At 39.6% G+C, this 14,045-nt stretch overlaps 1 protein-coding gene across 5 annotated transcripts in view; it reads left to right on the top strand.

Moving 5' to 3' along the window:
* LOC128689429 (mesoderm induction early response protein 1) overlaps nt 1-12,407 on the top strand; it is a 169,369-nt gene extending 156,962 nt beyond the window's left edge. Inside the window, exon 12 of one of the 5 annotated variants that reach the window (XM_053777723.2) lies at nt 7,335-12,407. In XM_053777723.2, coding sequence (XP_053633698.1) covers nt 7,335-7,827 — 493 coding nt within the window. In that variant the 3' untranslated portion in view covers nt 7,828-12,407. Of the gene's footprint in view, nt 1-7,312 lie in introns of all 5 variants that reach the window. The other 4 variants (XM_053777721.2, XM_053777724.2, XM_070086318.1 and 1 more) reach the window with 4 other exon arrangements.
* Nucleotides 12,408-14,045: the final 1,638 nt, after the last annotated feature.

Genomic DNA, 14,045 nt, shown 5'->3' with positions numbered 1-14,045 from the left:
ATTTTTGTTTCAGATACACAAACACATTCCTAATCTTATATAACCTGTTGTTTCTGTCAAGCCTGGTTTTGTCTGAGAAGTGAAGCATACATAACAGCAGCATAAATTGATTCACTGGTATAATATCACTGAAACCTCGGGTTTGAGAATATTCCACTTCACTCTCGCTACCAGAACTGTTTTCAAGAGCTTGTAGTTCATATTCACTATCACTATCATCACCATTGCTCACATCTGAATCCTGGATATGGGAAAATACGAGTTTCCTCTTTCGTTCTGGTACAACTGAACGGGAACAAGATGGCCCAGCACCAGAGGTGGATGGTTGAGGGTCATCTGGATTTTCCTCACTATTACCGGTATTATGGTCATTAGTTTCAGTCACAACCTCGTCACAACCTCATCACAACCTTGAAACTCATCTTCAGATACTTCCATCTGTAATAGAACTGTCACGGGGGAACAAGCGTGTCCCAATTCACCGAGGAGTGAGGTGTTTCTTACCGCGAGGCATGGTGAACAAGGTGTACTAAAATGGCGTTCCCACAATGCACCACTGGGTGCCCGATTTTTTTCCTACTACGTACACTGACCACGCAGACCCATTCTCTTGCATCTAGGCCTACCAGCTGTTTCCTGCTTAATTTGAGGCCGCTAGAATTTACAGTATGGCACCAACCCTGGCTCATAAGCTGTACTAGTACGGCACCAACCCTGAAAGGGTTAATGACTATACAGTAGTCCCCCAAATTTGTGGGAGTTACGTTCCAAGACCACCTACGAATTTGAAAAAAACGTGAATTTTGGACGCGGTTGTAGTTTAACCCCTAAATATGCCCCCAAAACACTTTAATTTAATTTCAAACTCAGCTTCATATGTCACCCTTTAAAAAAAAAATGTAAAGATAAACCTGTATACAGTACTGTACTGCAGTGTCTCCCGCAGTGCTAGAATGTAAAATACCGATGTTACCCCCATATGTACTGTAATTCATGCAAGCCCATTTTCTTTGGTATACTGTAATTCATGCAATCCCATTTTCTCTGGTATACGTACGGTAAATACAGTGGACCCCCGCTTTACGATCAGCTCCCAATGCGACCAATTATGTAAGTGTATTTATGTAAATGCGTTTGTACGTGTATGTTTGGGGGTCTGAAATGGACTAATCTAATTCACAATATTCCTTATGGGAACAAATTCGTTCAGTAATGGTACCTGAACATACTTCTGGAATGAAATAATATCGTAAACCGGGGGTCCACTGTATATAGTAATAATTTAATTTAGTAAAAGTAAAGTTAAGTGTATGGGTACTCACCAGTAATAAATGATATCGTTCTCTGTACAGCACTAAAAAATTTATATGGTATTATATTTTATATGGAAATTTTGCTGAGTTAATGTTAATATTTATGTTACAAAATTATTAAATTATGTTTTTCTTAATATTTAGCATTAAAATACATAAAAAATTATATATTGCCACAAAAAATTACGCAAATTTGCGGGGATTTCCGTGAAAAATTATTAGTTAGGTTCTAAGGAAAACTCCGTGAATTATGATATACAGTGGGGGTCCGCTGTATACAGTAGAACCTCTGTACTCAAATTTATTCGTTCCAGAAGGCTGTTCAAGTGCCGATCTGTTCAAGTACCGAACGAATTTTTCCCAACCAATTTTCTTTTTGGTAGGCTGTTATCACTAATCTTCTTAGGCCCCATAGTGACTTATTTATACAAATAATCTAAAAAAATGCGAACACAAAATAATTTACAGCGAAGTTCTGGCAGGTCGTGTATGTTTGGTCAAGTGCCGAGCAAACAGTCAACTACTGAGCGATTTTTTTACCAAACAAAGTGTTCAGATACTGAACACCGAATTGTTCGAGCAGGGAGCTGTTTGAGGACTGAGGTTCCACTGTAATTCCTTACCTCTCAGAAGGGAAGGAATATGGCCTGTAATTAGGAACAGACTGGAGACAATGAAGTTATCATGTTTAAGGGTGTGTGAATCTGGGTTGGAAGGTGGGAGGAGTAGGGGTCATTCCAGGAATGGTTGCATGGAGGGAGTAAAAGAGGCTTCGAATTTTAGTTGCTTGAGCATTCAGCAGGTTTGTGTGATGTGTTGGATAAGAGTGAATGAAGACAAGTTGTTTTTAATAGATGTGCTGTTGGAGTGACCAGGATAACTGTAATAAAGGGATTCAGGGAAACCAGTTAGTTGGATTTGGGTCCTGGAGGTAGGAAGGTCAGTGCCTGCTCTCTGAAGAAGTGGTGGGCTGCTGTATTTGGAGTGCAATCCGAATCATGATGTCAGCACACTGTTGGAAAGACATGTGATTGACTGAATGATGATGAATGTTTTTTTTTTTTTTTTTTTTTTTTTTTTTTTTTTTTTTTTTTTTTTGGTCACCCTGCCTTGGCAGAAGACAACTATTAAATTAGAAAAATATCTTCATGAATTTCTCTCATTTCCATTTTTTTTTTTTCATTTTAGTTTGTTTATTATGTTATTGAATAGGAGAGTAGGTGTGGGTTTGGGGGAGACAGATGTTATCTGTGAATAGCAAAGGTTTTAGTTGGTGAATGGCATTTGTTAGGTCATTCATATAAAAAAGGAAGAGTGGATAGCCAAGGATACTTCAATGTTTATAGATAGAATGGATGAAGAAATGTGGTTTATGGTCAGATGTTGGTATGTACCGCTGAGGTAGGATTTGGTAAAGAAGAAACTTTATGTTCTTGATGCCTACAGTGCTGTAGTTGAAGAAGAATATTGTCATCAACAGTATCAAGTGTTTTTCTTAAGTCACTACTCATGTGAAGTACGTATAGCTTTTGCGGGTAAGGTGCAGTGAGACCAAGCTAGGTTTTTAATACAGTATGTTATGTTTTGTTATGTAGGAACATGCTCAAGTAATTCTTGTGTATAGAATTTAAGATGGAGCTTCTGTAAAGGAAATATTACTTACAGAGATGCGTGTGTTTATTTTATTTGTGTGTCTCACACAGTCAGTCCTCCAAATTTGTGGAACTCAAAATTTGCTGATTTTGGTTATTCAAAAATTTTACTGGAGGGTCTTCCATGAATAATTTCAAGATTTTTGTGTACTCATTTTGCTTTGGCTATTTTAAAGCATTTGCATTTTCAAGGTGTACATGTAGCGAAAATAATAAGAGATAATACAGGTCTGCCGTCACAAATCCGGCATCATTGGGACCTGTAGTGTGCCTGATTACAGAGTGGTTAGGTTAGAATACACTTAATAAAATTAACCAACTTAACTTACAGAAGAAAGTTCATTGAACATCGACAAAAATCGAACATTTCTTCTACTTTGAGCTCAATTTCAAGGTACTTTTCTTCGTGAAACCAATCACAATCATATCTATTTCTGTAATATATCTTCATTCTATCAAATGAGACCAAAAAATGAGAATACAACCATAAAAACCATACAAAAATATACCGCAAAGAGGCAGCTAATGGCTGAGAAGTGAACTCCCTCATTTATCTTATGATATTCTGTGTAACTGTATTTGTGTATACCTGAATAAACTTACTTATTTACTTACTTCTATTCTGTCGACTGAGTAAAAGAAATTGCCCATTCACCTGTTTTAACTACCCAATAAAGTGGTCAGAAATTGGCAGTTTGGTCAATTTCACACAAATTTCAACAGATGCCAATTTCAAAATAGGGTCCTGAATAAACAATGCAGACAGTCATGTCACTAAAATAACATTTTCTCTGTTCATTAGTCATGGCTCCAGGCCCCTCTTATATTACTCTTGCTTACCATTTGGAATTTTTATTCACAAAATATAGAAGATTTACTGTTATACAGACTACTGCACTATTATCATAATTGTATAAGTGATGTCAACCCATTCTTGACTGTGTATTGGAATTTGGATTGGCAGGTGTCCGGACAGGTATTGGACATTTGTTTACTCTTGAACATCACTAAAGAATAAAACACTTCTGCTACTTTGAGCTCAATTTCAAGGTACCTTTCTTTGTGAAAGCAATCAAAATCATATCTATTTCTGTAATATATTTTCCATTCTATCAAATGAGACCAAGAAAATGAGAATACAACCATAAAAACCATACGAAAATGTACCGCTATGGGGCCGCTACTCATTTGCAAGTCCCAAATGAGTGGATAGAGTTATCAGAGCTTATTTCTTGGGTAGCATTGAGGACTGGGTTGGGAAAATGTTTCGTTAGTGGGATGAATTGTAAAGGACCTGCCGAGCATGGGCCAACAGGCCTGCTGCAGTGATCCTCCTTTCTTATGTTCTTATGTTCATTAACCACTATCACAACTGCTTCCACTCTACCACCACCATCTTTGTATTTTTCTACAAGCTTTTTCATAAATTATGTGTTTCTCACATTCTTTACCAAAGGGCTGGCACTAGAAGCTTTCTTTGGTGGTAGTGATGGTGGTAGAAGGTAGTAGTGATGGTGGTAGAAGGTAGTAGTGATGGTGGTAGAAGGTAGTAGTGATGGTGGTAGAAGGTAGTAGTGATGGTGGTAACAGTTGTAATAGTGGTAAAAGGTCGTAGTGATGGTGGTAGAGGGTTCCTTCTTTAGTGATTCAGCGATTCTACCAACTCCTCCAATGTTGTTGGAGTTATATAGGGCTACAAAAACCACCGCCGCCTCACCACCATTATGGACGGCTTACGCTCAGTGGCCCTTATGTACCCAACAACAACACAACACAACACCTCTTGTGACATACATAATGACTTATTTTATTCATTCTACAGTATATCCCATGTTTCTATGTTATTAATATTGTTTATTATGTCATATTAGTTGAATTGTGATAGATAAATAAGCCATAGAGTTGATATTAGTGTCATATTCTCCAACAATAAACTTGCCATCCCTCCCTCACACAAACAAATAGCCAATAAGAACATAACAATGGAAAAATACTGCAGGTCTACTGGCCCATACAAGGCAGGTCCTTATCAAAATGACCTCCACCCAAAGCTACCCAAGAATTTACTCCCGTACCCAATGACACAAATCAAACTCAGCTCCTCCAACTCGTATATTTGTCCAATCTCTTCTTGAAGCTACCCAAGGTCCTAGCCTCGATCACCCTACTGGTAAGTGTGATGTTAAATAAGAACTTAAGAAAGTAGGAACACTGGAACAGGCCTGCTGGCCCATACTAGGCCAGTCCTTCACAAATCCAACCCACTAACAGAACAAATGCTACCCAAGCAATAAGCTCAGGTGCAAGTCCGACCCCAATTCAACCCCTCTCACTCGTATATTTATCCAACCTAAATTTGAAACTACCCAATGTTTTAGCTTCGATCACCCTACTAGGCAGACAGTTCCACTCATCAACTACCCCTATTACCAATGTTCATTTATACATTTTATTAGTGCCCTAGAGTCCTTATGGAGGGGGATTCCCCTTCCAAATAACCTATCTTCCCTCTCTCCTCCTCCCTGTCTTCCATTCATCAACAACAGCCTTCAATAAAGGTAACTGTCATGTTGAATGTTCATTCTTTTGTGCATGTAAATCTATCTTTTAGGTAAAAAAAAATATTGTTGTTGATACTTCTGGGTGTCTGGAACGAATTAATTGGATTTACATTATTTCTTATGGGAAAAATTGATTCGAAAATCGTCCATTTCGATAATAGTCCCACTTCCAGGAACGGATTATGGACGATTATTGAGGGACCACTGTACTAGAAATAAGGCACTTCGACTTTTTTGGGTTATCCTAGGTTCTCTACACATATGCTGCTATGTGTGATAATCTGTGTAGAGAAAATAGCTTTTTTGTTTCAGTTTTATGGTGCAGTACAAGTGTATATCATAGTTAGCCATGTTCTATACTCTGTTTTCTCTTATATAAGCCCCAAGATGGAGATAGGAGAATGGTACTTGTATCCCATATCCTCTTCATACCTCCGTCGAACTGCTCGGTATTGTGCCAAATATTATTCATTCTGGAGTATTTAGCATGTTTTTATGTTATTTATATTGTTTAATATGTCATATTAGATCAGTTGTGATAGGCGAATAAGCCGTAGTGTTGATATTAGCGTAATAATAAAGCATATTCCCCTGCATCACAGGACTGAGCTCATGGCAACCAACAGTGGCTTCAAAGCCATCTTATCTTTAATGGATAATGTACTATGTAGGTGCTTTACATAACGAGAAGCCTATCTTTTATTCATTGGAACCATGGCTAGGGCTAAAAGCAACCAGGTTATAACAATAAATGGAGAAAAAGAAATTGGAATGGCTTATGCAGCAAGTAGCATATCAAACAGTACCAGCAGGTTGGTGTGGCAACCCTGGAAATTTGAAATTTTGCTACCCGAAATTAGTGCCAAATAACTGATGGAACCGGATGTCTGATTGCCGGATTTGTGATGGTGGACCTGTTCAGTATTGATACAGTGGTGATCATTTTTCATATTTTGTGACTGAGTTATGTTAATAATGCTGTATATTATTTAGGTGATCATTATAGAGCTTCAGCAATGCGAATGTATCCCAAGTTATGTAGGCCATGGTTTTTATGCTATGTTTAAGCCCATTTCATACTTGCATGTCTGAATTACAATGTACAGTACATCTCTGGCAGCTAGCTGGAATACCTTCTTAAGACATCAGTCACCTCAGTGATAAACCACTGTTGCTGTTGTTGTTATTGTTTTAATATATTATTACATACATGATTCATTGTTTTCACTTTGTACCCTGTTTGTGCTTTCTCCAGACTATTGATAGTGCTAATTTTATCCTCTTTTGAGCTTTGAAAAGAATGTCTTAACTACTTGACATATACTATTTGTTCCACCAAAAAAAAAAATGTATTTGCTTCTTGCCATGTGCTTCTGTTAATCTTTCCTCTACATGCCTGGTTTTAATTTTCAGCTTTACTAGCATGCCCTCCCTCCTTGTTTAACATGCAAAGTAGTATACCCATATGTGTGATTACATTAATATGTTTTATAATACAGCATGATGGTTATATAGTGTACTTAGTCTTATCATTTATGAATTATGATTGATAAATGCTCTGAAGTTTAGACTATATCTTTGAAGTAACAGTATTGTTGTCTTAAAACCAGTATTGTCCACTTGAAATAATCAAATAATATAATATGAAATACTAATCGTAAGAACTGCATCAAGACTTATTGCAGAATTGTTGTAAAATGATTATTTATAGTGAATAATATATTTGCTCTATATTTTGGTAATTTTAAGGATTACTACAGTTATACAGCTTTATATGTGAGTGTAGTGATTATTTGTGGGTGTTGCAGTGACTACATGGACCGGTTCCTAGATGAAGGAGAAGGAGGTGGCGCTCATGTGTCCTGGCGTGACAATCGTTCGTCGTCCCCCAGTCTTCATGCACTATTATATGGGCGTCCGCCTCCGGGAAGCACTGCTGGAGCAGCTGGAGTTGGGATAGAGGTCTCCACTCCTGCAACTGTTGCTCAACCTTCTCAGTTCAACCCTGCAGCAGAAGTTAGTGGAGCCAATATTAACAAAGACAGCGAGGCGTCAGTTACTTATTCTGGTCTAAATCAGATGGAAGACTTAGCTCGCCACTTGGACCCTGATTCATTAGAGTCCCTGGCCAAGATGACTTCTCCAAACACTTCAGTATCAATAGCTAGAACTGGAAAAAGAAACAATACTTCTCATCCTATGGATGTAGATGTATCTATATCACGTTCCTCTCTTCTAGCCTCTCAAACAATCAGTGTAGAGGCTAAAAGTGTTGCAATGACAGAAACTGTTGCACAGTGAAATACACTATTTGCCTTTTTTAATGTGTGTGAGTGGTGTGGTGGTTGTGAAAAGTGCAAATGTTCGTTACCAGTGTTGCTGTCTGATGGTGTAACCAAGAGGACACCCAAAGTCTGCCTTTTTTGGGATCTGATGATCCAAAAACGCTTACCTGGAAGCGGCCTCGTGAATTTTATACAGCACCTAAGATGGTGTTTAGATCTATAACTCAATGAAGTAAACAAAGATCTTTCAGTAATTCTGGTTCTTAAAAGTGATTGTCAAGCTGTAAATGAAAATGTAACACAGCTGTAAAACACAGGGATTACATTGAGCTCTTATAAATTAACACATCATTGTATATTTATACATATATTTTTTGTTAAAAAAGTGCCACATAATACGTGTAAAATATATCTTGTACAGTGGATATTGCTATGTACTCAGTTTCTCTGTTGAAGTGTGCATCTTTTGATTCCACATAAGTTTATTCGTTTTGCTGATGACATTTTTTATGACTTCACAGCAATATCTGTCTTCATTAATTTCTTTGGAAAAGGGTAAATGCCTTTTTTCTTTGAAAATGAGGAGAGTTCTTTTTATAATTATGATAATAATGCAAAGCTATTTCTTTTTTTACAAGTTATATTAAAAATGATTTTAGCCTCTTGAACTGTTAATTAATATTTTGGTTTGTAACCATTGATGTAGTACAAGCCACTGGAATGCTTTAATCTTCAATTTTTCAACATTTACAAAAAATATTATAAGATAAAATTTACTGTATGTTTAGATTTAAATACAGTAATAATTAATTTGAAAACAAGGTTAATTTAGGTCATGACCATTTAAAATATTGATTATTATCAAGAGAGATAAACATGAGTTAGCTTCTATATTTCTTTTGAAATATTCTTTGAAATTATAATTAGTATTTATTGGAAGAAAAAAAAAGCTAGATTGGTTATCCTGAGTAACCCAAAGAAAATACTCCATCTTGATCCAGTGATGTTTTTTCCCCTTTGGTTTCATTTGTCTTAAGTGGTTTATTGGACAATAGACCAGGTACATTTTGAAGATTGTAATATCCTACTTTTGAACAAGAGTTAAAGTATTTCTTTGGAAGTTACTTTTTCCTGTTTTCTTTCAAAAAACTCAGAACATTGGCCATCTTTATTATCTATTCCAGTTTTGTGGTGTAAATATTTGGTAATTGATTCACATAATTAAAGGGAGGTTTTTAATTTCTTTGCAGATGAAGTCTTGCTTTTGGTCTTTTAACACTTGTGTTAAATCTGGCTGTTAGAAGGTGGTTATGCACTATATGGTTAATGAAAAAATTGATGTTCATGTAAAAAAATTTAACTCGAGAAATTTAGTGTTACAGTATATATACAGTACATCAACTATATTTTATTCCAAATTTAACAGTCTTTTTGCTAAGTTTTATGGGATTTTTTCATGAGTAGACAAATCAGTACATTGACAGTTATAGAATGGGATTTATTACAGAAAAATCACATGCGAAATTTTCAGTGAAATTTGCTTATTTTCTTTACAATAAGAAAGTTTCAACTGTTTAGCAGTCTGAAACTCTTGATTTATCTGATGCTGCAGTTTGGCCATAGGAGTTGCTTGACTTCTCTTCCCTTGATCTATCAGTGCTACAATTATTGTTATATTAATGGGGAAGTACTAAACCCATAGTGGTCATACTGCATCTGGAGAATTGGAGGTAATCAGGTTGGATCCAAGGCAGAGTAGGGTACCTCCAGTTTCTTGGATCAAAAACTCTTCATTGCTGCAAGTTATCCTTGTTTAAGATGACTTGGACATTGTCACTGCTGTAAAGTACTGTACATCTTTGCCTTGCTACTTGTTAAGCAGATGACCATTGAACTCCTGGTCTAATTTATTTACTAGCTCAGGTTTATCAACCTATGGGTTGATAAATCTATGCTAGTAAAAATTTATCTGCACTTCAGTCTTGCTGAATGAGTGGAACATTTTCATTATGCCTTTGATTATCCTCAAATAATATTGAGAGAAATTGAATAAAGACTGACCTGCCAAAAAGCAGCCAAACTTTTTGTTGGGCTTAAATTAATTCACAGGCAAAGCTTTGAGTTCAATCTTTCTTCAACTTTTATACATAGTTCACGTATTCCTCAGTATGTGAAAAATGCTGGTTACTTCACCACATTCATGAATCATAGTTTATTTACTGGAAGATGAACCTTGTTACAGTGTATTTGATCTTTTTTTTTATGCCTCTATGTTCATTTTTAGCTGAATGCAAATATTTATCCTGCCACTACATTTTTCTTTCCTTGTCTGTTTCATGTCTCTTTTCTTTATTCTTCTCCTTATCTTTTTTTCACCATTTATTCAGTTGCTGTCTTTCCAGAAGTGTGCTGACTTCACAGTTCAGATTTACCCTCTGACTGCAACATCTTCACCCCTCCTTCAGAGTGCAGGCACTGCCTATCCCGCCTCCAAGACTGAAGACTGGCTAACCAGTTTCTCTGCATCCCTTCATAAAAGTTTTCTTGCTCATACTCCAAGAGCACATCCAATAAAAATAACCACTTGTCTCCACTCACTATCTAACATCCATGTTCAAGCTTTCTGGATGCTCAGGGCGCTTAAACTCAAAGCCTCTTTTATATACCCCTTCTCTTTGCAACCCTTCTGAGCATTCCATATCTCTACCTTCCACCCTAGAGTTGTACGTTTTGTGGGGCCACCAAGGGTATAATTCAGAGGGCTGAGGAGGAATTGTTGAAGTGGTTTAGGCATGTAGAAAGGATGAAGAGGGATATGTTGACGAAGAGGGTGTATAAATTTGGCATGGAAGTTAGAAGGGATAGGGGTCATCCAAGGAACAGTTGAGGGAAGGGATTAAATAAGCTTTTGAGTTTTAGGGGCTTGAGCATCCATTAGACTTTTGTGAGTATGTTAGATCGGAGTGACTGGAGACATGTGGCTTTTAACCCTTTGAGGGTCGACAGGCCCTCTCCGAAACTCGTTCTCAGGGTCGGTCAAATTTAAAAAAAAAAAAAAATTATTTTCTCTTATGAAAAGATAGAGAATCTTTTCCCGATAATAACGACACCAAAAGTTTGAAATTTGATAGAAAACTTACGGAATTATGCTCTCGCACCTCTTCAAGGGGGGCTCCTTGGCGTGGTGAAGAGGCTCTTGGTCTGAGGAATTAGCCCTGTCGGTCTTCTTCCTCAGACCGAACCTAATTACCCCCCATTCTCCCCTCCCCTATCCCATCCTCCCCATCCTCCCCTTTTTCCATTCCTCCTCCTCCTCCTCACCCCTCCCTTTTGCCCTTCCTCTTTTTAGCCTTCGTGATTTCTCCCACAGGCGCGCTAGTTCCTAGGTAGGGGAAAGGACACCGGGGTCCATCCCATTCCGTTGAGGTTTCTTGGCGGTGGCGTAGTTTGCCGTGGAATCTGGATTGCCTAGGGATGTCCCGATCCCTCTCCGGTATCCCGGAGTAGCTTTGGGTGTCTTTTGGGCGACGGGTGTAGCTCTGGAAGCCACCTTTCGGATTCCGGGGGTGGTGGCTGAAGGAGGTATGCTTTGTGGCGGATATCCGGCCGCCCTCTCTTTTGTCCACCGAGGTAGCTCGGCAGATGTGAGGTTGCTATCCCAGATTGCTGGTTTACTGGCATGAAGGGTAGGGTATGGCACGGGTTCCATGCTGCATCTGCGCTACTAGCGGTGTCGAGTCCTCTTGGGCGCGGAGGGAGATTTCTGGCCCTTTCATTCCTCCTAGGAACTATCCCTCCCCGGTCCCCCCTTTTTTTTTCTTTTTTTTTATTTTTATTTTCTTTTCTTCTTTCTTTTTTTTCTTAAAAACAAAAAGAAAGAAGTAACCTAACCATGGCAGCCCTAGTCCATGAACCTGGTACCCCCGGGCCCCTTCTTGATACCGCACCCCGTTCTGACCCCGCCTCGTCTTTGGACCACTCTTCAGACATTCCTCATGCCTCTGTACCTATTGCCGGTGCTGTTTCCTCACCCGCTTCAGGTACTGAGGCCTCGACTGACTCCTTCGATTTATCAGACCTTCGCTCTCCTCTGACTATGCTTCCGGCCTCTCCCTCTACGGTGCGGCAATTTTCAAATCGCCGACCCGTTCCACGTCGGACCAACTCTGGTCCCACGCCTAAACGTCAACGACAATTACCTGCTGATGATACTTCTCCACCTTCACCTTCTCGTTCTTCTCAGAAACGATCGACACGTCCTTCACTACCTTTCCACGCTCAGTTTCAGACTGAACAGTGGACTAAATTCTTCACTTTACGACCAACTTCCTCTACTGCCTATCTTTCTGACCATAGTATTGGCAAGGCACTCCTACGCCATGTTGGTAAAGATATTTCTTTTCATGCTCTTAAGAGCGGTACGCGCATCATTACCGTACAGAATGCTACCCAGGCTCGTGAGCTCTCTCGTCTTTCCCATATAGATACTGTTCCTGTCACCCTTGAAAAACATCATTCCCTCAATTCTTGTAGTGGTACCGTTATTCTGCCCCATACCATAGTTCAACAAAATTTCCAGACATGTGGCACCGACATTCTAGAACAGCTGGAACTCCAAGATCTCCCAATCCTCAAGGTAGACACTTACGTTCTTCCTGCCCGTGGGCGGAGACGATACCCTAGCAATGTGGCTCGTTTAACTTTTGACAGCCGAGAACTCCCATCCTCCGTTTATATAGCAGGACATCGGTTACAAGTTCGAAAGGTGATCCCTACACCACAACAGTGTAGAAATTGCTGGCGATTTGGCCATCCAGCGAAATATTGCAGATCTATCGCCGAATGCCCAGTCTGTGGTGCCGATGACCATTCTAATACGTCTTGCAATCGATCTCCCTCTTGCCTTAACTGTCATGAGGCTCACCCTTCGTACTCTCGCCGTTGTCAGGTCTATTTAAACGAGCGGGAAATCCGTTACCTCAAAGAGACAGAAGGTCTCCCTTATGCCATGGCAGTTTCTCATCTCCGCCTCCAAGGGAGACTCCCACGTGTTTCTTATTCCCGTGTTTCAAAACGTCCCCCCACTTCTGGTATCCCTTCTTCTACACCCACCTCTGTGGTTACCTCTCCCATAATCACTCCTGTATCTAATCCTTTTGCTGTCCTCGGCTCAGACGTCCCTACTTCAACGCCTCAGTCTAATCTCACTTCTTCGAGTTCTCTCTTACAAGCCTCAGTATCGACGAGACCTCGTACGACACCTCTTCCCAATCGTCCCTCTACTTCTCAAAAGTCAAAAAAAGGTCCGGTAACACCTCCTACCCATCTTCCACCTCCTCATTTTACCCTCCCTGTCTCTGTCCCTAGTTCTTCCCCTCTCACTGGCTCAGTTACAAGTGCAGAGGTTCACCCTCCTCCTCGTAATGTACCTTCCTCCCCTGTTCCCTCCCAAGTTTCTTCCTCTTCTGCCACCTCCCAGGTTCCTGTCTCTTCTGTCCCCTGCCACGCTTCTCCAGTTCCCTCCACCCTTTCGCCCCCCCCTACCTTGGTACAGTCCAATACAGTTCCAATCTTTACTCATCCTCCCCCTACCATTCCCAATATTGTCTCCCATACGACATCTCTGAATTCCGAAACACTTGAAGCAATCTCTGAATATATTGCAGAGACCAAACCATCAATGGACACTGATCCACCTTCCGCTCTTTCTCTCTCCTCTGCTCCATCTGCGCAACTCCTTTCTTCACAGCGCACCGTTCCTTCGCTGCTTGAACATTTTCCACTGCCTCCGCATGTGGACTTTTCTAACCCTTCTAGTCCGTAGGAACCCTTACCTGCGGATTTCAAGTATCTTTATCATTGCCAATCATGGCCTTTTTACAGTGGAATATACGCGGCCTCAGGGGTAATCGGGGTGAGCTTCAGATGTTACTCTCCCAGTTTGCCCCTGTTGGTGTTTGCTTACAGGAACCAAAATTACACTCTGCTGTTATTTCTCACATCTCAGGCTATAATTTATTGTATTCTTCAGATCCTTTTCCTGATGGGACCTTTAATGAAAGTGCCCTTCTTCTCCGCACTGATATTCCGTACCATCAGCTATTTATTCATACTTCGCTGCATTACACAGCAGCCCGTATCCACTTACATAGGTGGTATACGCTCTGTTCTTTATATCTCTCTCCTTCTCGGGCATTATCTATTCCGGATTTTGCCTTCCTTGTTTCGTCATTA

The sequence above is a fragment of the Cherax quadricarinatus genome, chromosome 18, assembly GCF_038502225.1.
Source record: "Cherax quadricarinatus isolate ZL_2023a chromosome 18, ASM3850222v1, whole genome shotgun sequence".
NCBI classification, from domain to species: domain Eukaryota; kingdom Metazoa; phylum Arthropoda; class Malacostraca; order Decapoda; family Parastacidae; genus Cherax; species Cherax quadricarinatus.
Note: the sequence above shows the minus strand (reverse complement) of the source record. Positions and strands in the feature narration are given on the sequence as shown.